The following is a 25,487-nucleotide window of genomic DNA, read 5'->3' as shown; positions in this document are numbered from 1 at the left end:
ATGAAGAATTTTTAACTGGGGTAATATTCATGTAGGCTTATATATTGTAACATAAAGATGCATGCTTTGCTTTTAGTTGCTGAGGGGAAAAAAGAAACCATTTCAAATCTAAACAGTTTATAAATTTCAGCAAGATAAAAGTCTAATACTTAGATTTTTTTTTTTAACTTGAGGGAATTGAGAAGGAACTGACAAGTGCACAACATAAAAATGAGAATATTCTTTCTGCATATACTGAGGATCAGAATTCAGAATTAAGTCAGTTAAGACAAGATTTGGAAAGGAAAGAACGTGAATTAAATGAAAGTATTGCTGAAAGAGAAACATTAATAGTGGAGTTGGAAGAACTAGACAAGCAGAATCAAGAAGCTACTCAGGTAATAAATATTGCAACTAATTATCGAACGGTTAAAATAAATGTTTAGGTTTGTGTGCATGTGTGTTTATCTTTTAAATTGATCTCTGAAAATAGATAGCAGGGAAGTATAAGTTATCTTCTGAGGCTTAAAAAGGGTATTGTGACCAGTGTTTCTCCATATCTACCGTCTCAATGCAAAATTCCGAAGTGCAAGAAACCCACTTGTTACAGATAAATAATACAGCATATCAGCTGTCCATAAGGGATGTTATTTTTCAAAGTCCAGTTAAATACTACTTGATTTTTCCTTGCAAGACTTCTGACATTTTTTTATCCTGCTAATATTTTGACCTCTGTCTTATGACAGTATGCATAACATGAATGATTTTTTTTAACTTTTTTCTTTTCCTTTCATTATTTTTAATTATGTTGGCTAATGAAGTTATTTCATTGCAAGTTCTTCATAATATGAGCATTTGTGGAGCGATAAAGGTCACTTGATTATATATAATCAAAATGGAATTATACCTTTTTTCACTGTTCTGGTATATTTGACCTGTAAAGATACAATTGCAAGCCATGTGCTTTTAATATCTGTTTATTTTATGGAATTGACCATTTAAAGTTTTTTCCTATGAAATGAATCCCATCAAGTGTGTTTAAAAATAATCTCAAACGAGAAATAGAAAATACAATATACAGATAGGCATTCACTTCTGTAATTTGTTATTTTAAATTTAGTGCCTCCCTGTTTTTAAGTAATGGGTGTTTGCCACATGCCCTGCAAATTCTGACAGTTCTTTTTCTTAGGTAGTTCTTTTTTTGTTCCTTGATTTAGGTAGTCAGGGTTCTTTTGGGGGAGATGGTGTTCTTTTTTTGGTGAAATGTAATCTATCCCTATTTGGTATTTGGTTTTCATTAATTTAGCATTGACTGATTGATACTACTTGCCAGCTTAGGTTGGCAGTTAGGAAACATTTTTGTTTCCTCTCGATTTTTTTTTTAATTGTTCAGAGGATAAAAATTAATGAAATGCACAGTTCAGGTGGTTCTCCTCTCCTAGTGAATTCTTGTTTGTGTTTGTTTCAGCATATGATTACACTGAAGGAGCAGCTGTCAAAACAACACACAGAAACTGATAGTATCATCAAACAGCTGAAATCTGACATAGATTTTGAAAGAAAGAAAGTATCAGAATTAGAAATTGAGAAGATGGAAGCTACGAAGGAGTTAGATAGTCAGAAAGAAAAACTAAGCAAATGTTCATATGCATATAATGATTTGCATATAAGTAAGCAGCAGCTTCAAGATAATGTTAAAGATCTTCAGGAACAATTAAGGAAAGCCCAGGACTGTAATTTGCGTAATGAAAAAGAAATCGGAGATTTGCAGCAGAGACTAAAAGAAAGAGAGGAGGAACTTTCTGTATCCTTGAGCAAGTTAACAGAAAAAAGTAATCAGGAATCTAACTACACTTGTCAAGATCTGATTCTGAAAGAAAGAGAAGTAGAAATTTCAAAATTACAGAATGACATTTCAGAAAATAAACAACTAAATGAAGACTTAGAGAAATCTCTGTCTGATCTCAGAACAGAAAATGGAAAGCTGATTGCAGCCACTGAAGAACTAAAACAGGAGTTAAGTGATGCCATTTCTGAGAAAAATAAAGTTTACTTGGAAAAAGACACTGTTGTGGAGGCTTTGAAAATGGAAAAAAGACAGTTAGAGAGTGAATTAAACCTGACAGAAAAGAGGCTTTTGGAACAAGCACATAAGTATAAGCAAACTATTGAGGAATTATCAAATGCACGTAGCATGGATACCACCGCATTGCAGCTTGAACATGAGCGCCTAGTTAAACTCAACCAGGAGAAAGACTTTAAGATTGCTGAACTTAAAAGGAGCATTGAGCAGATGGAAATTGACCATCAAGAAACAAAAGAGATGTTGACTACTAGCTTAGGAGGACAAAAGCAGTTGACAGAACTCATAAAAGAAAAAGAGGTATTTATTGAAAAGTTTAAAAATCAAGCCTTACAGGTGAAGCAGGAACTTGAGGAATATATAAAAGTTTCAAAAAAGCAGGATGTCTTAAAACAGAACTTGGAGGAAAAAGACAGAAGTCTTGCAGTCATGAAGGAAGAAAATAATCATTTGAAAGAAGAAATTGAACGCCTTAAGGATCAGCAAAGTAGATCTACGCCTGTGGTTGAGCCTAAAACTCTAGATATTATCATTGAACTTGAAAGTGAGGTAACACAATTAAAAGTGATAAAGAATAATCTTGAAGAAGAAATAGAAGTTCACAAAAAAACAATAGAAGATCAGAATCAAACAACAATGCAACTTCAGCAGTCTTTGCAGGAGCAAAGAAAGGAAATAGATGAGTCTAAATTTCAGTGTGAGCAAATGAATGTCACACATGAAAGACTTTCCTTAGAAAAAGATGAGGAAATTAAAAATTTGCAGAAAACAATTGAACAAATTAAAACTCAGTTGCACAAAGAGAGACAGATTATTCAGACTGACTCCTCTGATCTTTTTCAGGAAACCAAAGTTCAGACTCTTAATGGAGAAAATGGAAATGAAAAACATGACTTATCCAAAGCCGAAATTGAAAGACTGGTAGAAGGTATCAAAGAAAGGGAGATGGAGATTAAGCTTCTAAACGAAAAGAATGTTTCTCTAAGTCAGCAAATTGATCAGTTGTCTAAGGATGAAGTTGGCAAACTTACTCGGATCATTCAAGAGAAGGATTTAGAAATACAAGCTCTCAATGCTAGAGTTTCCTCAGCTTCCTATAGGCAGGATGTTCTTTGTCTTCAGCAGCAGCTGCAAGCTTATGTTATAGAAAGAGAACAAGTGCTAGCAGTTCTAAGTGAAAAGACAAGAGAAAATAGTCAGTTAAAAACAGAGTATCGTAATATCATGGATATGGTCGCCGCTAAAGAAGCGGCTTTGGTAAGGTTGCAAGAGGAGAATCAAAAGTTATCTAATAGATCTGAAAACAGCAGTCAAGACATGTCTAGAGAAACTATTCAGAATTTATCTCGTATCATTCGAGAAAAAGATATTGAAATAGATGCTCTAAGTCAAAAATGCCAAACCTTACTGACTGTCTTGCAGACATCCAGTACAGGTGCTGATAACGGGTCAGGAGGTGTTAACAGTAACCAGTTTGAGGAACTTCTACAAGAACGTGATAAACTAAAACAGCAAGTAAAGAAGATGGAAGAGTGGAAGCAACAAGTAATAACCACAGTTCAGAACATGCAACATGAGTCGGCTCACCTCCAAGAAGAGCTACACAAGCTTCAAGCACAAATTTCAGTTGAGAGCGATAGTAATTCAAAGCTGCAGGTAGATTATAATGGCTTGATTCAGAGTTACGAACAGAATGAGAAAAAGCTGAAAAGTTTTAGTCAGGAATTAGCACAGGTTCAACACAGCATAGGACAGCTTCATAACACCAAGGATCTTCTCCTGAGTAAACTTGATTTGGTAACACCATCTGTGGCAGCAACTTCCACCATTTCACAGCTTTCAGGCATTCAGTACAGGGCTCCTGAAGTACTCAGTGATGAGTCTAAACTCCTTCAAAAGGAGTTGGAACAGCTGAAAAAAACATTGGAAGAAAAAGATTCAACTATTAGGACTCTTCAGGAAAACAATCAAAGATTATCTGATTCTGTGGCTACAGCATCAGAGATTGAAAGAAAGAGTCAGGAGGGGACTGAGTCAGAGATGCGGCAAATCAAAGAAAAACATGATGTCTTACAGAAATCACTTAGGGAAAAAGACATATTAATTAAATCTAAAAGTGATCAATTACTTTCTGTAAGTGAAAATCTTAGTAACAAAGAAAATGAAAATGAGCTTTTGAAGCAAGCTGTGACTAATCTTAAAGAAAGAAATTTAATTTTAGAAATGGATATTCGAAAACTGAAAGAAGAAAATGAAAACATAGTTGCAAGTTGTAGGGAAAAAGAAACGGAATTCCGAGCACTTCAGGAGACTAACATGCAATTTTCAATGATGCTGAAAGAGAAAGAGTTTGAGTCTCACACAATGAAGGAAAAAGCTCTTGCTTTTGAGAAGCTGTTGAAAGAAAAAGAACAGGTATGTGCATTCATATTTATTAATAGCTTTTAAAATTAGTAACATGGTAATGCATTTTTGTGTATATGTAGCCATCAGGTGTTTGCCTGAAATCCATTTGTGACTCCTTACTGCATTACACTACAATAAAAATCCTCCCCCTGAAAAGTTAAGAAATTAAAAGTCAGCAGGTGAGTGGTTTACAATATGATCTGTTTATTGTGCAGGCATAAACTAAATTTTTCAGCTGCTTAATATTTTGTTTTGGGCCTGTTGTTCATTAAGTGCCCTATATTATTTTTACTGTATGGTTCTCAAACTTCTGCAGAGTTGTCAAGCAGGACTAATTTTCCCACGTGCTTTCCTCTAATGTTTGTCATTCCAATGTGATTGCTTCACAACATCCCTATGAGATGAATGGGTTATGTATCTTGCTTTTATGGCTGGAGAAACTCCACTGCAAAAAAAAAAAAAAAAAAAGATTGGACAAGCTAAATCAATGGTTTCTTCTCTACAATTTGACATATGGAAAAATGGATACTTCTTTCAAAACGTATGTTCAGAGAAAAGTTGCAGTAGCTTATTAATTATTACATATGTAATTTGAGGAAGAATCTTTTTTAGAAGACCAAAGAATTATGTGGCATCTTTGATACACAGGTCAACAGCAAGTTGTATGAACTGCTGCTGCTGGAGTTCACAACGTGTGAATTGCCATTTCTCTTTGAGAAATAGGTGTTAAGTACAGTCTTCCTGTAGTTTTGACAAACACTTGGCAGCAGACCTCCAGGATGTAGATATTTTTGGTTTGCTTTGTAGGCTTTGAAAGTGACTATGTCCTAGTGGGCAGTCTTTTCTGGTAATCAATTCCAAACAGATAATTTTCTTTCTTTCCTCTGTACTGTCCAGGTCCCCATTCTCTTCATCTTGGTGGTTCTGGTCACCATTATTCAATCTTCTTTTACAGTTGTACCCCTCCATGCATACTGTTCTTCTTCCTGTTGCCTTTAGCGTCCTTTTTAATTTTCCAAAATTATGAGTGTTGCCCGTTATCACAGAGTGGTATTTCTGCAAACTATGGCTAAGTAACTTGGCATTAATTTTTGTCCCCTGCTATGAGAATAATAAAAAATTTAATGGAATCATAGAGTGATTTGGGTTGGAAGGAACCTTATAGATCATCCAGTTCCAACCCCCCTGCCATGGGCAGGGACACCTTCCACTAGACCAGTGTGCTCAAAGCCCCATCAGTATTGTCTTTATGCTCCTCTGGGCAAAGACTGTGTCTCCTTTGGTAAAACTATTTGCCTCATTTGAAATGCTTGTTTATGTCTTCAACAGGGCAAGACAGGAGAATTGAATCAACTGTTACATGAAGTTAAATCAATGCAGGAAAAGGCTGTTACTTTTCAGCAAGAGAGAGACCAAGTCATGGTAGCACTCAAGCAGAAGCAAATGGAGAGCAGTGCCCTGCAGAGTGAGGTACACCACCAAATAATTTACAGTTGCAAGAAATGAAGAAGAATAAGAAATTCTATCTAATATTTTCTGGATTATTTTTGGTAGCAATCACTTGTAAAAAGCATTTAAAATTGATACGCATGCAGTGTGCTTCAATGGGTATGTTTTATGTTTGCTTGAATTATTTTTATGGAAGGTGATAGTATGAGCAACTTAAGGTACGTTTTACACAGATACAGCATTTGCGTGAGAAAGAGCAGCGCCTAAATCAGGAACTGGAGAGGTTACGTAATCACCTTTTAGAAATGGAAGACTCCTACACGCGAGAAGCTTTAGCTGCAGAAGACAGAGAGGTCAAGCTAAGAAAGAAAGTTTTGATTTTGGAAGAAAAACTCTTGTCCTCATCTACTGCAGTGGAGAATGCCAGGTAGTCTTCTACTTTATATAGCAGTAGCATTGGCTGTAAATATCATTAGCTAGACTGGTACCGATGGCTTTATTTTACTGAATTACCATTCCATAACATGCTAAGCACTTGAGAAGACAAGAAGATACGAACTTTTGTTACTCTAAATCAGGAAGGTGATTTGAAATACATTTGGTCACTGTTGAGAACATAAGAATTTGTCCCTATAGTAACAACTATTGAAATCTCAGGTCTTTGACAGTGCTTAGAACTAGAAACAACAAAAATCCCTCAACCCCTCAATTTAGTTGTCTGTCAAATCAAAAAGATGGACTTAACTTACTTTTAAGTCAAGGTGTCATTCAGTTTGAAAGAGTCTTATTTTATACACTTCAATACACAGATGTGACTGTCCTGTTTTGTTAATTGCTTTCGAAACCAAGTATGCATCCTTACTTTATACCTGATACCGTGGGAAGTATATACTGCTGTAAGCTTTTTCCTTTTTAATGTACATATATATATATATAAAGCAAGATGCATTGAAGTTCTCGTGGGTAGCAGAATCTGGGAGGCTAGAGCCAATTGTGGCTTTTTATTTATTTGCCATAATCACATTTTTCAGCCAGAACAATGAAAATCCAAGTATTAAAATTACTCAGTGCCTATCTTGACTGCTTTAATACTGTTTTATTTAAAGGAATGTTGGTTACTTTAGGCAAAAGAATTCTCTTTTCATCATATTACAGTTGTCCAAATGAACAAGTATTTTAATCAAAAAATATGTATGTAGCTGCAGTCTTTCTTTTTTCTTTAAGTGCCAAAGAAGGATTATGCTCTTAATGTTCTCAGCAAAGAGATTTCTGAGTTGAGCAGAATTTGTTGTGAAAAATTGTGGAGAAAGTAGAAGAGTTGGGAGAAGGTTGTCTAAAAACTGTTCATCAGGATGTTTCTTAATTCTTCATCAAGCTTGTCAAATACCTTTCAAGAAATACTGCCTATTTCACAGCTGATATGCACTCTTTAAAAAGGCTGGCGTAGGAGTAAATCACATTCATAATATTTTTGCATAATGGGAGGTTAAATGGCGCAGTCAGTGGTCCGTATGGAGCAAGATATACTGAGTTCCTGGAGACTAGCTTTAAAACTTAAAATTATTAGAAAGGCCTATTGATGCATGTTAATTGAAGCGATTAGCAAGATGCAGATTCTTTTTATGGTAAAGATACTGTTACAATAACGAACAACAAAGATTAGTTTCCTCTTTTTCTAGTGCCAAAATTTTATTACCAGACATTTAAAATCTGTTGTTAGGTTAGGGGTTTTTTTGGGTTGGTTTTTTTGGGGAAAAAAAATTGCCTTAATTTTTATGAACTGAGCTGAAAAATTAAAGGTAGGCCATTTTTGCTGCAATTTGCATCACTCTGTGATGACTTCTGTTACTGTCTTCATAAATAATGTATTTTATTTTCATTAAGTCATCAGGCTAGTCTGCAGGTTGAATCTTTGCAAGAGCAATTAAACCTGGTTTCCAAGCAGAGAGATGAAACTGTGCTACAGCTCACCATCTCCCAGGACCAAGTGAAGCAGTATGCATTGTCCCTGGCCAACCTGCAGATGGTACTAGAGCAATTCCAACAGGGTAAGTTTTGTCAAGAAATAGCTACGACTGCAACAAGTCTTTTCCAGCTGGCATAGTTACTACATTTTAGTGCTTTTTAAATATTAGTTACCTGGTTTTCATTTTGATAGCTTGAATTTCAGAATCTATTGTCTTTTAAAAAACTTACAAAACCAATTCTGGCCCTGTGAAAACTGATGGTCAGTATCCCATTTATGAAATTTGAATTCCATCTCTACCTCATGAAGACCAGATATGATAATGCTGAGATTTTGTAATTGCGGATCCCAGAAACTGAATCAAGACTCTTTTTTGGTTTGTATTTTTAACTCTTTAGAAGAAAAAGCTATGTATTCAGCAGAGCTGGAGAAACACCAAAAACAGACTGCAGAATGGAGGAAAAAAGCAGAAAACTTAGAAGAAAAAGTTGTATCACTTCAGGTGGGCTGAATAATGAATTTGAACTGTATGAAACTGATTGCAAATTCTTGACTGAAATTTTTGTTTTTAACTGCTGTGTTAAGTGTTACTGTCCAAGAATACATAAAGTTATGTAATTATTCTCTCTTCCTTGGAAGAGAGGGGGTCACTAAAAGATCAGCAAAGTAGCATTCCTCTGCTGACCGTCCTTGTTCTGAGGATGTTTACAATCCACTTATTCTACATAACAAGTGATTGAAGTCTCTATCTCCATTATGTTTGATCTGTGTTGTATTAGCATAACTGTGGTTAACTCCCTTGCTTCTCTTTTTGTCCCTTTCCTGCCCTCTATTTAGGAAAGTTTAGGAGAGGCAAATGCTGCACTGGATGCAGCATCAAGGCTTACTGAGCAGCTTGACATCAAAGAGGAGCAGATTGAAGAGCTTAAGAAAGAAGGTAACTACTTTTTTTTATTTCTGCTTAAAACACTTCAGGCAGCTGAGGAGGCAATGTAGTATTCCTGGAAATGTCATCTCTTGTGAGGAAAAGAGTAATTCTATGCCACCTTTTGAGGACTTGTTTATATAGCAAATTTGAAAAAGTAATTTTACGTTCTGTTAGGGATCTTTCTCAAATGAAAGCCTTGTGGTAGTTGGGGTGGGGGATTCCCCCATAAATACCAAAGCCCTTGATTTAGCTTTGTGTCTTTTTAAAAAGTTTGTGAAATACCGAATGTTACCAGATTTTCCAAAGTAAGTAACTGCCATATTTGACATAGACAGCGAGGTAGAGAGAAAGGGTGTGCTGTTGGTAAGAGATGTAGAGGGAACAGCTCTTGCACAGATGTGAGATTGTCTGAAGAGATTATGTGGAAGGTCTTGGACACATCTTTAGATTGTATATTTAGATCTCATTTCAAACAAGCTTCCTGATTGCTCATTTAGAATGATAACCTTTTATACTGTTCTCAACTTTAATACTTTAATATTTGATGAATGTCAGTACTTTGGATTTGAAGACAAAACTTGGCCAGATGGTAGTGGAATTTGCTTGAAGAAACAGTTTTGAAAAGGAAGAATATTTACAGTGAGGGTGGTCAAAAATTGGAATAGGTTGCCTGGAGTTGTGAAGTGTCCTACCGTGGAGATACTCAAAACCCAACTAGCCATGGTCCAGGGCAGCCTGCTGTAGGTGACCCTGCTTGGACAGAGGGGTTGGACTAGAGGATCTAGAGGTCCCTTCTAACATAAAAGTTTCTCTGACTGTGATTCTGTGAATGTTCTGGGGTGTGGTTTTTGTGGTTTGGGTTTTTTTCCCTCTTTCTGACATCACTAAAACATGAATTCTGTAAGAGATTCATAGCCTTCTCTTTCATAAATACACTTAACATTAAAACCATAGGAAAGCCTAAAAAGGCAGAATAACCTTTTAATAAAAACTGATACCATTTCAATGTATTTGTTTTACAGCCTCACGCTATTTAGTCTAATCAAATGGAAAAAAATGAAGGGTAATTTCTATACAGTGTAGTTGAATGTCAAACATCAGTAAGATTTGTAAGCTCAGAGACTCACTTGAAGGTGACAAAATAGCTATATGAGTAACATAAGGTCACTTTTTTTTTCATTTCTGCATTAATATTACTTTTCATGAGAAAGGAGTCATAGCATTAGCTAAAGCAGGATTTAGGACTAGTAATTTTGCTGGATTTCTGTACTTATATGTCAGCCCTAACATGTAATTTTACCTGCAATGTTTTGTTGAACGAAGAGGGAAAGTTACTTCTCTGTGTCTAGTTGCATGACAGTTATGACGTGGGTTAACTTATTAACAGTACCGACTGCAAAGGGAATATTGGGCTTTTTTCTTTTTTTTATTGTCGTCTTCTGTCTTGTTCTCCATTTTTCCAACGGAGTCCTACTTTCTTTTTCCCTCTTTATTTCTGTGGGTCACCATATTTTGCTATAACAGCATTCTCTGTTACAGTCAGGCTTTCACTGAGCACATGGGATAAATCTAAAATCAGAGGAAAACTTGTGATCAGTCCCTGAAGCGGCTCTAAAAAGGGAGCTTGAAGAGCAGAGGTCTGCTCACTCTCTGTGGTTACTTAACAGCTGTAACTTTCTGGTTTTTCCCCCATGTCCCTGGGAAATTTTTGGATGAATGCCTTTAAGGCTTGCTGGGGGAAGACTTTGAACATCATCTCTGCTGGATGCAGTGGTAACTTGCTCTGAACATATACAACTAATTGCTGCTGTTCATTTTTAAATTATAATTTGACTTACTGTTGAGATAAATAATATTTTCATAAAGCATACTTGATTATGATCAGATACTCGTGGAAAGTAATTTGAAAGTCTTCACGATTTCAGCAAGAACTCTACAGAAAAGTTACGACTTTTCTACTACATAATTGAATGTAGATTTAGTTGTGTCTAAGTGCAATTTGGCATCCAAGTAGGTGTCATACAAGTGCTCCCTGAGTTCACATGAATTTTACAAGCTAAATTAAATTTCTATCAGCTACCTGAATGTCCAACTAAATACTGATTTGTTTTTTGAATTGACTGATCTGTATATCTCTGTCTCACTACAGACATTCACTGCAAGTTTTCAAACACCCTGGACTGAAATTAACTTTGGCATAGGCAAATATGGCACTTGCAAATGGGGAGCTTTTCATTACTGGTTAACTTTGATTGCAAACTTTGCATATGAAAGCAGGAGGACTTTGAACTTTGAGAGAAAACTGAATATCTGTATTTTATCAAGCTATGTTGAATTGGCAAGCAATGTACTTGTTAAAAAAATTGAAAAGGGTTTGTTGCATAAAGGAAACAACACTTTAATGTTGTAGAATAAATCATAATTTTTATTGAAAAAAAGAGACCACTCCATTTTCTCTATCTACCCAAGAAAACATATAATGTCTTATTGAAAACTGGCCAAATACATTCCCAGACACAGTTTTGTTGGCCAAATCTTTTGAAGGATTTCTTTATGGATTTTTTTTAGCAGGAGAACTGATTTTAATGGAAAAGTGTAAGATGTACCAGACGTAGTTTTCTGGATTGCCATAAATGGTTAACAAATTATTGGAGACTGTTGTAAATGTCTGGTTTAGGGCAGTCCATGCTGAATTTTGGCTCAGGTCTTCTTTGCTGTTCAGTCTTTTCATACACAAAGTCCTTTTCAACTGTAAGATTCTATTTTAGGAGGAAATTTTCAATTTAAAAAATATGTTTAATGATAGAGTTGTATAGTCACTGTGGATGGAATATAGCTCTGTAGTTGTCCTTAAAAGTTGGTTCCCTTTAATATAAAATATTTTTGCCAGGAAAATAAATGTAGAAAACTGCAGTAACATTTCATTTAAATTATTAATATATTTGTTTTAAAATTCATCATATGAATAAAAATTAAAAAGGAAACTCTCTCTTGTTTTGCTTTGTAGAGCAATAGCAACAGCATGAGATTTACTTGAAACTTATTTTTGGATGCTGCTGGTTTATCTTTGTGTCAGTAGTAGTTTAACTTTTTTAATTCCCTTTTACTCTGTGGAGACCCAAATAAAAACTCAACTTCCATGTATGCTCCTACAACTGTTAGCATTCCTTAATTATACTGCAGATGTTTTCCTTCAAGTGTTGGGGTCCTATATAACCAGATTTACAAAGTATCATAATTTCAAGTTTAAACCTTGAAACCATGGATTAATTCTCCTGTGCCTTCACACTGGTGTTTTGAGAGAGAGGAGTGCTGAAGAGCAGTCATATTACTGGAATGGATTTCAGTGCATGGGGATGTAGTTGTTACAAGATATATGGGCAAGAGTGAATATAATAATATCATGCCATGGCTCCTTTTAATGAAATGGGCTACTACAGTTGTAGCTCCCTCATTAAACACTCAGATGTTGTGAGGCTCAGGTGTGTAGATAGTAGACAAATCATTGATTAAGGTCAGGAATTTCGGAAAGCTGAAAAGTTATAGGACTAGTGAATGCAGAATTTAAACTCCTCTCTTAATCTTCTAATAGTTCCTGGTTTGGGTTTGTGGAGAGAAAAAAATAGGATCCTTTGTGCAGGCCAAGAATGTCATTATTGGTGTTGATATCCTAGATGAACCAATTTCATTACAGCCATACAGAACAGTATCAGAACCTGGAGTCAGCGTGCAAAAAAGGGCAGAAAATCTGTGTAGTGACTCTTAGCGCACTCCTAGACAATCTTTGGTTCATGGTAGCTGTGGAATTTCATCTCTGCCATTTTTAATTGAATGTTTGTATTCTCAAAATTATGGGGAATCTTACATAAATCCCTGCAGAGCCTTTTTTGCCAGTATACTGTATTGTGAAGCACAGCACTGGCTCTAGGATGCATTAGTGTGTCCCACTGTGCTGTTTCAAGAGCGTGCATTGGTTAACAGGAGCAGGAAAGGTCCAAACAGAAGAGACCCACAACAAGTTTACTGATGTTGCTCTGCTGGCCAGTAATTCTCCTGGGAGACTGGAGAACTCTTAAGTACTTCAAGGCTTTAGCAATCTGATAGTAGAGTATGCAGAATAGCTGGGTTTAGGAGATATTTGAGATTAGGTACTGAGATCAGAAGACCTGATACCAACATGCAGTTTGGTCAGATTATGAAAAAGATTGCCACTACAGGACTGTAGACCTTGGTCAAGAGTTTCTTTCTACCTCTGTATTATATTTGTTCCAGAATTATGTTCCAGAAATTTTAGCTTATGATTTCAAATAATGATCACATACTAAGTTGACACTTTTTTTATAAAAAATCAAGCTGATTTTTATTTTGTTTTAAAAAGCACTAACAATATTAATGTATTTTTATTTTAAAATGTGTGTAATAAGTTTTGCAACAAAGATGCAAAGTTTCAATTTTTGTTTATTTGCTGTGACATAACATTTTATAGGTGAGATCAGAAGAGAAATGTTAGAAGATGTACAAAATAAACTAATGAATTTTATGAACAGCACAGAAGGCAAAGTGGACAAGTAAGTCTTTAATGAAAGACTGGGCATACATTTTTGGCTTTTATTCCTCACAATGTACAGATGTGTTACTAACAGTTGCAAGAGTAGTGCAGAACTGGGCTTCCATATGTGATCTTGTAATTATACTTTCATTATTTTGACATTTTTCAATTGCTTGGTGGTTGTAAATAGTAATTTTGATTCGTAAAACTCGTGTATGTAAATTTGGATTACTGGTGTTTCTTACGTAGAAGCACACTTCAATAGCATGAGCTCTGCAAATGGAGATAAAGGTTCTTAATGAATGTCTGTTATAATGTATAAGGTGTGAACAGCAAGCCCCCCTTTATGTAGCCATCACCTGGATATTGTGTAAATCTCTCTTTCTTGATCTTTTTTTTTTTTTTTTTTTTTTGTTTCTTCTCTTTACCCATTAGAACTGAAACGGAGGTAGGCAAATGGGTTTCTTGTCCTATTCCTTATGTCTTGATTTGGGACTGCACATAAGTATCTGTTGAAATGCTCTCCTGAGTCAAGATCTTAGAATAAACGTTTTCTCTGATTGTAGTACTTACATCAAAACTTGTCATGTACAATTCAGTTTCACCTTACTACATGCAATATTTCTAATACTGTCCAAATTGACACTTGCTGTGTAAGAAATGTTATAACTTTGTAGGTAAAGGAAATTGATGAAGGTACCCTTCATTAGTTCCTTGTATTAGATTTGTTTATTTGAATTAGTGTAGATTAGGCAAGAGTATGAGGAATAAATGCATCAATATTACAGTATCAGCTGTTACGTAAGATCAGGTTGTATAACAAGCTTCCTTTGTTCTGTAGGGTCCTGATGAGAAATCTCTTTGTTGGACATTTTCATACTCCAAAAAATAAACGTCCTGAAGTGTTAAGGTTAATGGGAAGTATCTTGGGAATAAAAAAGGAAGAACTCGATCAGGTAATACTTTGCAGAAAACTAGATTTCCTTATTTTATTTGCAGTATCCTTACCTGAAAATAGAACGACTTGCTGCTAGACTAAATGTGACTGTCCCTGCACTTTTTGTGGGGAAAGTATGTGTTTTGTTCTCTCATGTGAATTCACTTTTTATGTGGGACATGCTGATCTTAATGGAATCTTCTGATAACATTATTTTAATACAGTGGATCTCATTTTGCTGAAGAATGCTAATGCAGCAAGGAAGGGATTTAACTCTGTGCTGTTGTGTATAATAGCTTTAATATGTCAGTTATAGAAAAGTAAGCCAGTTTTATATGTACCGCTAGGTATTGTGAAGAATGCAGGGCTTATTTTTCAATAAAGAGCCAGGTTTTTAGACTTTGGGAGGCAGAGAATAAGGTTTTGACAGTAATTAAAGTTTTTATTTATTTGTAGGATTCCCACATAGTTATGGTGAATAAATACAGTGAGCAGTTTTGCAGTTTCTTTCACCTGCTGCTTTATTTTTTGTTTCCTAACTTTTTTTTGTAAATATTTTCTAGTTACTGTCTGAAGACCGAGGAGGAGTTACGAGATGGGTGACTGGCTGGCTTGGTGGAGGAGCTGGGTCAAAGAGTGTCCCTAGTACACCTTTGAGGCCAACTCATCAGAACATTTTTAATAGTGTAAGAAGTAATTGTGCGTGGAAGAAATGGGGCAGTTGCATGTTAATGCTGATGTTTAGTTCCTCAGTATATTGAGCTTCATTTACTGATGCTACTGTATCTTGCGTTATTTGTTGGTTTTGTGCAACTGCTTTGGCATGAGGTTTTTTCCTGCACTAAATAAGTGTGTAGGCATTAATGAAAATTATACAATAGTAAGTGTTAGGCTAATATAGAAATCCAATTACTGTTCCACTGCTTCCTGGGATCACTGACTTCTTACAGTATGGACTTTATCTTGCAAACTGACATTGCTGGAGCTTAAATACATGTGGGAGTCTGAAATTCTGCAATACTCAACAGCACAGAAGACCATGACATCGTATTTTGATGACTATGTTCCCATATGTCCTTTAAATTTCATTTGAAAAGCTTTCTCAGCTGCTGCAGCTAGTGCCTCTTATGTACAGCATATAAAGTTGATATTTTACACTTTCAAATACTGTAAGGCAGCAGTTCTCATAGCATGGTCCAGGGGAGCAGTTAATCTATGGAACTTTCCATTTTGCAGACCTGTAAATAATGCACTCAAGGATAGAGCACCGAGGGTTTGCGCTTTTCGATTAACGTTGGTTGTTTGCTCATTGAGCTAGAAAAGCATGTTGAAAATTGATTCCTGTAAATTATCTTGAACTGTAGGGATTGGTTTTTGCCCACTAAAATAATGCAGGCACTTAGGCCACCAGAGGATTGTAGTCTGATTTAACTACAGATGTAAAAGAGGAAAATTAATGCTTTTGTATCTATAGTGCAGGTGTTAAAAAGCAAAATTTTATCTTGTGATGCTTCTGACACCTTAATCATTCCCACGCTTCCTTTTTTCAAGACTTTTTGTCAAATAAAACAAGTAATGGGTTTTAAGAGAAACGGTTTAAGTTTTATGGGTTTCTGGAGGAGTGATTTGCTTGAGCATGGACACAGGAAATGCTGTCATGTCAGTAGCAGCGTGGGATTCTTGAAACAATTGGCTTAAATCAGTAATGGAACCATGGTGGAAGTATGTGTTATCTTTAGAGTTTATCAGTTTCACATAAATACTACTTATTAAGACAACAAAAAACTGTGTATTTTGAAAATAAATTCCATTGTCACTCACTAAGGACTACTTAATATCAAGTACTATGTATCACTACAAAATTTTTGGAAGCTTTTGACAGCTTTGTTTTATGTGTGTATGTATGTATTTTTAATTTTCATACTTTTCAACAGAGCATCAGTAAAATGTCATAACTAGTAGCCTCTTGTAGTCTTTTTCAGAATTGTTTGTGCAATTCCTCGAAACAGAATCTTGCCCAAGCCTTCCTCCACCCAAGCTCTCTGTTCATGATATGAAGCCTTTAGGAGCAGCAGGAACTGGTAAAACTAGCAGTACTCCATCCAACAGTCAAATGCAAGGTAACATTTGAAGGAAAGTTTGCATCTTTACACAGAACATAAATAAATAAAGGTAGAATTTTCAAGGGGATTTCAATGATTCTGTGCTTCCTCACTTGTGAACTACGAATTTGATTTCTCCCCCCCCATTTCCTAATTTCTCTTCTCTTTTTTTCTTTTCTTCCCCCACTCTTCCTTTCCACTGCTTCTGTACCCCACTTCCTAAAATCTCAATACAGAAGAGTAGGGGGACCAAATTCCCTGGAATTTGGAAAGGCTTTAACAGCCCTTGTTAGAGCCAAACAGATGCTGTGCAGACAACTCCATATGGTATATCAGTGAACCCAGTCCTGATTTTCAACATCCCTGTCGATCAGCTTGGGTCTCACTGAGTGAAGAATGCAAGTAATACCAACCTTGTAGTGCCTCTCTGGTATGTAAAACCTGGTTGCTCAGAGAGGACTGAAGTAAAATCAGTTAAGTATATATGGCCTGATTTGCAACCTCCGTAAGCTCTGCATGAGTGTTAACTTTGATTTTTCTAAGGCAGAGAATGATTATACTTAGATTATGCATGTTGAAATTAATGCACTTTTGCTTAAGTATTGTAAGATCCAAATCTTCAGTTTAACTGATCTAATTTTTACTTAATTTTTGTACGTGTATTTAAGACTTCACCTTAATACAGTCCTGATGATTTGAAGAAGCTTATTTTGATTGAAACTTTCACCTGTAAATTCAAAGAAAAAACAAGCAACCCCAAAACCCTATGTATTACATAGATCTACAAAGAGATATATGTGATAAAAAAACCCTCTTTCAATTTGCCTAAAGTAGTTGGATGTTACAAAGTATAAATGTCTACTGTGAAATACCAGTTTATCTCTGGAAGCAGGATTAAATATTTTTTTTTAATAAAGCCAAATTAAATGTAATTTTCTTTTTACTCTTCTTCCTTGTAGTATAACAGTAATATAATAGGTCAAGTACCTATTTTATTTGGCAAACTATTTCCTTGTCTGGAGGAACTAAATTCTCAGTTCCTTTTATCTATTCAGGAGCTAAACTGCTGGCTTGTTAAAACTAGACACCCATTATCTATATCCTTTTAATTGTTTGGGTGCTTGTAAGTTTTTTTGTTCCTAGAAATAAACCATATGGTAGCATTTAAGTGCTGGACACAAATGTCGGTATAATGTTCACACAGAAATGCGTTTGTGAGAATTAGGATGTTTACATGATGAAAGACCTTTTTTAAAACAAAAAAAATCTGAATAAAATCATCTGTCCAAATCATTAGTATGATATGGGAATGTCAGTTTAGTTTCTGCTCTGCATCTGGTGTAGGAACCTTGAGAACAGGTTACATCTGGAGCTGAGTGAGGATTTGATGGGGGAAGGTGAGGAAGGGCAAGTTGATTGATAGGTTTTAAAAAAATAGTTTATTAAAACTAAAATTTTGTTAGAATTTGACTAATGAGTGAACATTAAGTTTTGTCTCAAGGCTAATTGTGGCTCACTGTCCGAGGGGTTTTCTTGGGGCTGACCTTGGGGAAACTGCCAGTACACCATGGGGTGAGAAAGCTGCCTGTGTGCTGCCTTGTAGTGCCTGAAGTGAACCTTGGCAAAGGGTGTTCATGTTGCCTGTCAGAGTTGTATAGATTTTTTTGTGCAGCCTGAGCTGTTACTGAATTTGAGCTGCCAGCAAGCACAATATGGTTGGCAGGTCCTGACAATGCCCTGATCTTTAAGTCAGTCTTGTAACTGGTGGCCTGAAGTGTAAACATAGGAATTGTTCGGCAAAAGAAACAGTGGCAGATGAGATCCAAGATGAGAGAAGACAGAATGAAAGTCTTTGAGAGGATCTACAGTCCATGGCAAGAAGATAGGATTTTCATGTTGCAAAAGTAATAGGCAATTTTAGAACTTGTTTGTGAACAAATGCTGTAAAATTGGGTAAACTTACAAATGGTTTCTAACAAATTTTTTTTTGTTGCTGGGTTTTGGTTTTTTTGAGTTGTTTTTCTTTTTTCTTACATTTCAGATTCTGCAGTCTCAGGAGCGAGCAGAAGACCAGATAAAAGTCCATTTTTAGCACCTCGATCTGCAGCAGTGCCTCTCATAACACCTGCCAGTAGTTCTGGACATCTGCTTATGAAACCTATTTCTGATGCGTTGCCTACTTTTACACCACTGCCAGTGTCCCCTGATGCTAGTGCTGGTGCTGTATTAAAAGACCTTCTAAAACAGTGAATGATCGTGTATCAATATGATGATAGTAGCACTTTAAGGAAAATGAGAACACTATGCTGTATATAATTTACCACAATGAGGCCTTCTGTAAAAAGTCATGTATTGTTTGCAATTGTACCTTGCTTTTCTTTTAATTATGAACTAACCAGTTCTTTGGAAATTTTAAAGGTGGCATGAATAACCGCCTTCTTTATAGCAGGCATTCATTTTGGGTGTGGGTTAAATGTTAAACTGAGAAAAAGAAAATCTATCTAGTTACTACATTGTCATAAGACAAATAGAAGATTTTTTTAAACCTTAGTTATACTCTGAGTTGTTTCAGTTATTCCTAGACAGCATTAACTCTTTGGTGTTGAGATCCATTTTTACATTAAAACGATCTGCCATTGGCAGTGGGCCTTCAAGAACCAGAATTTAAAAACAAAAAAAATTTTTAAAAATCTCCAGCCAAAAATGATCTTATTTGAGGTGTTCAATTTATGACACAAAGACCAAAGAATATGACTATGAACATATGGGAATGTGGTTATTGAGCAGCTGCAGTCTTCCCACACACGATTTATGACATTTACTTAATGTAGACTAGGACGTATATCTCTTATTTACAGGATTGGTCACATTTGGGGGCAATTTGAGGCACGGTACTCTCTTTTTGTGCAATGATTTTATTTTTTTTTTTCCCCCCAGACTAGTAGTAGGTGCTTTCAGCAGTCAAACCCCATCAGCACCAAGGAGTTAACTGTGGAAGCGAGTGCTTCATTTTCTAGAGGCATCCATGTAATGAAGAGTGGGTGACTGAGCAAAAGATAGGTTCACATATTTAAAGATACTGTACTCTATGGTCTAAGATGTATATTTGAGAGACTTTTTATCTTGCAGGATTTTGTAGATCCAAATATAGGCTTAAAGTTTGAACACATGTATAGACTTTAAAAGGGAAGATGCTTACTTATCTCAAATGTGTAAATAGGTCTTTGTAAGACCAAGGCCAAAGTCAATTATTCTGTAAATTTTGCTGTGATAATTGTACACTTTCTTTGGCAGGAAGAGAATAAAGTTGCATACTAAAGGATAAAAGTCATCTTGCAAAAGTCATCTTCATAGTCAATCTGAGATGAAACATCTTCAGTTTGAAATGTATAATTTCTAAATCTTTTTATATGCTATTCGTTGTCAAGTCAGTGTTAAGATAACTTGTGCAAGTTCTATATTAGAACTGTCAACCTTCTCATTTTCATTAAAATCCTGGATTAAATTGTTGTAAGAGTTATATTTAAATAAAATTAATTACTGAAACTTGTACAGTATCAACCAAAATAATGCAAGAGATATTTGCATTTATTTATGTAGAGGTCAAATAGTGAATTTCTTTTGTTGCCTTGAAATCTAGCAGAGTATTTTTAATTACTGTATTTACCTTGAGTCCCTTTTCTCCAGTATGTTAATGTTTCATGGAAGACTTCTGCAAATTTTGAAGTAGACTGACTATATAGAATTTTTATTTTAAATTTTTTACTCCATTATAAACAAGGTAATTAATTTGGCAGTTTGCTTTCTGAAAGGATAGCAGCCACACATAGTATACCAAAGTAAATTCTGCATTACGTAATAAATGTAATGAGAATTTGAAATTACCTCTGCTGAGAACATTTAAATTTGGTACTTCAAATGTACATCTTCATTTAAACTGGATTGGAATAGGTACCTTTTTTCTATAACAAATATAAAGAAAACTGAAATCAAATGGCTTCTGTGCAGTCTCTCTTGTTCTTGTAGTAATGTCTATTTACAGATATATAGCTGCTTTAGAATAAAATTGCCTTTTGTTGAGCCAGAGCAGAAGGAATCGTTTAGTTTTTAAAAACTGTGACACATAAATTACAAATGGACCGATGCTGCTCACTATCCTCTGAATATACTAACTGAGCAGATCTTAACTTTTCTGTGCAAAGTTTTTCTTTAATTGCAGAAAACTTAGTATGTACATGTTTCTCTTCCAGGAAGCTTTATAAATGCCAATAAATAAAACATAGATCATTTGTTTCTGCATGCTGTAGATCAGCTCCATTTATACAGTAAGCTGTGAGTTTGTGAGGAGGGAAATCTAAAATCAAGCAAAGGTATTGAAGAACTTCAGAGTTCCTCGTTAAGCTACTTTGGAGAAAAGAAAATCCTCTATGGGAGAGATATAAGAGGCTTCCCTCCTTAAGTCCTAGGAGGTCTGTTGAACTATGGAGAAAATCCCCATGGCTTTTGTTTTTGTTCTAGGACTTACTCCACAACTACATTGGTGGGTTTTGTTGCTTTGTTAGAAATCAAATGTGCTCTGTGTTCCAGGCAGTACTTTTCCACTGAAAAGCATAGAACAAATCATTGCCTTGTTTCTCTCTTGGACTGTTTCTCAAACTCTTACAAACGTTCAAGACTTGTTTTTATTGAAAGATTAGCGGATATATTTTTTCCTCTAATTTTTCTTCTGTGTTTCCTTTGTGCTTGATAACTGTTTCATATATATTTACCTTACCAGTTTCCCACATGTAAGTATGTGACTCATGTAGTCTATCCTGTTAATTGTGTGGGTCTTTCACAGAGCAGTGGGGTGAGGGGGGGAAATTCTCTGGAATTTATGGGCAGGTACAGTAGTTGAACATTTTTGTTCATTTAACTTAATTGTTCTCCTTCACCTTGCTTTTGCAAGGAAAAAAGAGTATGGTCCTATATTTTGGTCTAACAAACTGTCATCTTTAGTAGTAAGGTAACAGAATTTTAATAATGAATTGATTTTGCTAACTTGATATAAGGGGGAAAAATAAGGGTTAGGATTTTCTGTTCACTCTTTTTTTGCTGTTCTGTGCTCATTCTGCATTCTGTGCAAAGAGAAGGAAGTAACAGGTTGATCTTTCTAATTGTTACTGTAAAAGAATGCACAGTTTGGTTTGTTGTTTTTTTCTAAACTAAACTCTCCCAGCACTAAACCAGTTAGTCACAGCAATATAATTTGTCACATTAGAGTGACCAGTGTAGAATTTCTTTTTTACCAAATACCCATTCTCAGCCTGCATTTTATTATTGCTTCTTATTCATGTTCTTGACCCATTTTGCATAAATAGTTAGTAATAAGGCAGGCTACCTGGAATATATATAGCAGTGACTGATTGATAAAGCAGAAGAGACAGGATGGAAGATGCTTGCCTTGTAAGTATCACGTTATCACATACCCCATGAAAGCTTTACAATTTTAGGCATTGATGTCTTCTTACTGCCAGTTTTGATGACTTTATTGCCACATTGTCATGTAAAAGTTCAAGAATAATTTTATCAACTCATTTAATCAGACATACTTATAAACTTGATGCCACATCCTCCCAAACACTCTTAGTTTGGGAGCAGATTTAACTAGAATAAAATTCTTTTTTGTCACCTGCTTGAAAAAATACAATCATTTGTTTACTATGGAGAGACATTAGTATACTGTAGAAATAGTAGGGATAACAGCTTCATGCATTCTTTCAGAGAGAAGTCTGATTTATCTAGATATTCAAACCAAGGTAGTTTTCGTGTCCATACACTTTTGTCAATGTTTAAAATAAAATACATATATGTATATAGACACATGACAGTGCTAGCAGTAAGGCTTGAGGAATTAAAAACATTGTATGTATTTGGTTTATTTTGGCTCTTTTTTCCCCCTTCCAGTAAATTTAATAGTTTGTTGCCTTGAGTAGTTGTCTTTAGGTGGAAGTCTTCTGATTAGTTAGCTTTCTTAGAAAATAATACATAAGAATTACCAGCCTACAATTTCTGTTCTATTGTGTTCTGCATTATATACTGCTGAATTTATTTGCAGCACTGCAAAGCTTAAATACAGAAACCAGTCTTCAATAAAAAAATGAATAGACAGCTGCTGGCATTTTATTTAAAGGAAAAAATAATTTGTACATGGCATATTGTTTACAGAAGTAGCAATAGTGAGTCTTGGGCTGTTGTATTCATCTGAAGCTTATAGAAGAGTATGGCATTCTAAATTTCAGTATCTGGAAGCATGACCTATGTAACACTGAAATACAGTTTGTAGCAAGTAGTCATTAAAGCATGTTATCAGTGTAAGTTTGCAAGAAATGTGCCTGTTTGCTGGTTGTGTTAGATCTGTTGAAAGGCTAATTTGAACAAATATTTTCCAAAGTGGGAGTTCATCCATGTTACTAAAACTCTTGAAACATTTTTGCCCAGCAGAAGAAAATTATATCAAGTGATTAAAGTCCTATTTTCCTTGGAGGGAGTAACAATTGGAAGACAACTGTTAATTTTTTCATACATAAAAAGGGGGGCATTTATCATTCAGTAAGTGACCATATTACGTAATTTGGGGTCATTCTGTGCCTTTTTACTGAGGTTGTGGCACTGCTGGTTAAATCTAATTTCTTCTTAAACATTCAGGGATGTTGTACATCATCCTTGAGCACTGATAGTGAATTAATCTTTCTCTGCTCTTGTGTTGAGATAGCCATTAAACAGCTGCTCACAGATTAGATTTTAAAATTAATGCTGCTTTCACTCAAATTTATGGCAGTCTGTGCCAAACCTGCCTTTGAAAAGGTTAACCTTTTTTTGATCTGTGATGGTCAATTAACAAATGTTGTGAATATCCACGATAACGCCAAAAACATTTCCTAGGCCTCTTAAGCAGACTGATAATACCCCTTTTTCTCTATTTGTAGCCATTTTTATTTGAGTTCTTTTATGCCTGGGGTTAGGTTTGGTTTGGTTGGGGTTTTTTGGATTGTTCTCATGGGGAACCATACACAAATGTTTCCCCCTTTGAGGAAAGATAATGCAGCTCCTTTGCTACTCATAGTTCAAGCTATGTGGAATGTTACACCCAGAGAGAAAGTGCCCTTGTTTTAAGTCTGCTTCTGCCTCTTCTGTTTCATTCTCATTACCACAGCAATATTTTCTTCCAGTGTGAATGTACACTATTTAGAGTTCCTCCTATAACTATAAATTCTTGTGAATGTTGTAGTAGCACAGCTCGGATGACTCTTCTGGTTGCAGAAGCTGAGCATGTATGCTATTAGATGACCTAACTAGAGAGAGGAATGTCTTTCAAATGTTTGCATGTAGTTGTGGAGTTCACAGCTGAAACTGGAGTGACATCTTGAATTGCTGACAGGGAGATGCAGATTCACACCAAGTCAAAAGCTTAAGGTAAAAAAAGAGGGAGGATGGGACGTCACAGATGTGATGCCATCTCTTGCCATGTTTCTGTTGTCATTTATTAGGTGAACTAGAAAAATACAGCAGTCAAGAAAAACATGACTGTAGTAGCATGATCCCTTGTTCTTGAGTGAAGGGAGAATAAATTAATCTGATAAATTTAATACATGTGTTCAAATTTAACATTGATTACTCTGACAAATTCAGAACTACTCATTATGCTCATAAGATGAAAGAATAATTCCTATTTTAAAGACACAGTGTCTGTTGATAGGGTTTGGAGCTTTGCCACATTTGAAAAAAGGTGAAACTCACCATATCAAGCTTGAAGGAACTTCACTGAATACGCAAATGAGGAAACTTCACAGCTAAGGCTATGCCTTCAAGACCATTCAGCTACATGCCAATTGAGCTGAGCTCCAGAAACTGACAGCAGCCCAGATAACTGCATTTCCAGCAGACAGGTTTTGATCACCAATGGTAGCAGCTGCACAAAGTTCTGCAGCAATGCTCCTTTTTGCCAGAATTTTGCCCTGAACTGATAAAGAAAGGAAAAGATGTCTGTGGCCTGAGCTTTGTTTCCTTATCTAAGATCATAGAGAGAGGATCCCTTAGATCCTTGTGTTTTGATTTATACTGGGAGGGACAACTTGCCATTTTCTTAAGCGACTGGCAGACTTTGGATCATACTGCACATAATCAGTCTCCTAACCATCAATCTGCTGTCAAATATTAGGAGTACAAACATCTTACCCTCTGAATTATGTAGGAATGAGTGTAAACTTTTTTTTTTTTTTTGCTACAATCCTAAAACCTGAACAATCTCAGATTGTGGTTCTAATGTTCAGTCAGCTGGAAGAGACCTAGGAAAGAAGCTTGTGTGTGCACAGGAGTCCCCAGTCATCTACTTCTAGCATAGTGTGTTTTAACGAAGTTCAGTTTTGTTTTGGCAAGACCCAGCCTATCTTGGGACTTACACCCTCTGCTCTGAAGGAACATATGAAGAATATATTCCCAAATTCTCTTATGTATTTTTGTGGTTAACCGGCAAGTACATGCAGAGTCAGTGACAACAGAGGAGTTAACACCGGCAAAAAGTGGGAGCAGATTCCCTGACTGAAGACACCTTAATGCACAACAGTGAAACCCAGCTATAATGTTCCTACAGAGCATGTATTTGAGTAGATCAATCACGTATGTCTTTTAGGGCCTGTATGCTTATTGTGTGAGTTCTACTTTAACCTAGTCTGCTGAAAAAAGGAGATTGTGTGCATTTCCTGCAAGTGGATGAGAAGATGAAATGCATTTGCTAGCATCCACACTCCTTTTACTGAAGTGTAACTAAAATGTGCGTCTGATAGCAGAAAATTTGAAGGTGATTATTTTTTCTGAAGAAAAAGGTGTTTTTCACCACCAAGACTAGAAAATATCTTTCTGAATGTACTTTGCCATTTGTGAGTATCCTGACAAAACCAAAAATTACTAATATCGTTTGGTGTGTGCAATGTGAGTGTTGTCTCCCTACAACTTCCCACAATAGTCATAAAAATGAATATTAAAAAAAGGAGAATTTCGCTTTGCTCATGCTGAAGTGTGTGAGACAGGCTGTGGTATGGGCATCCCC

At 35.7% G+C, this 25,487-nt stretch overlaps 1 protein-coding gene across 1 annotated transcript in view; it reads left to right on the top strand.

Annotated features, from left to right (window-relative positions):
- The window catches only part of TRIP11 (thyroid hormone receptor interactor 11), a 31,355-nt gene extending 9,286 nt beyond the window's left edge, over positions 1-22,069 (top strand). Inside the window, exons 9-20 of the mRNA XM_074868622.1 lie at positions 174-377; positions 1,448-4,477; positions 5,798-5,938; positions 6,151-6,344; positions 7,802-7,965; positions 8,282-8,385; positions 8,721-8,820; positions 13,298-13,379; positions 14,202-14,316; positions 14,861-14,983; positions 16,270-16,417; positions 18,441-22,069. Coding sequence (XP_074724723.1) covers positions 174-377; positions 1,448-4,477; positions 5,798-5,938; positions 6,151-6,344; positions 7,802-7,965; positions 8,282-8,385; positions 8,721-8,820; positions 13,298-13,379; positions 14,202-14,316; positions 14,861-14,983; positions 16,270-16,417; positions 18,441-18,649 — 4,614 coding nt within the window. The 3' untranslated portion in view covers positions 18,650-22,069. The remainder of the gene's footprint in view (positions 1-173; positions 378-1,447; positions 4,478-5,797; positions 5,939-6,150; positions 6,345-7,801; positions 7,966-8,281; positions 8,386-8,720; positions 8,821-13,297; positions 13,380-14,201; positions 14,317-14,860; positions 14,984-16,269; positions 16,418-18,440) is intronic.
- Positions 22,070-25,487: the final 3,418 nt, after the last annotated feature.

This window comes from Strix uralensis, chromosome 4, assembly GCF_047716275.1.
Source record: "Strix uralensis isolate ZFMK-TIS-50842 chromosome 4, bStrUra1, whole genome shotgun sequence".
In the NCBI taxonomy this organism is placed as follows: domain Eukaryota; kingdom Metazoa; phylum Chordata; class Aves; order Strigiformes; family Strigidae; genus Strix; species Strix uralensis.
This window is presented reverse-complemented; position numbering and strand designations above follow the sequence as displayed.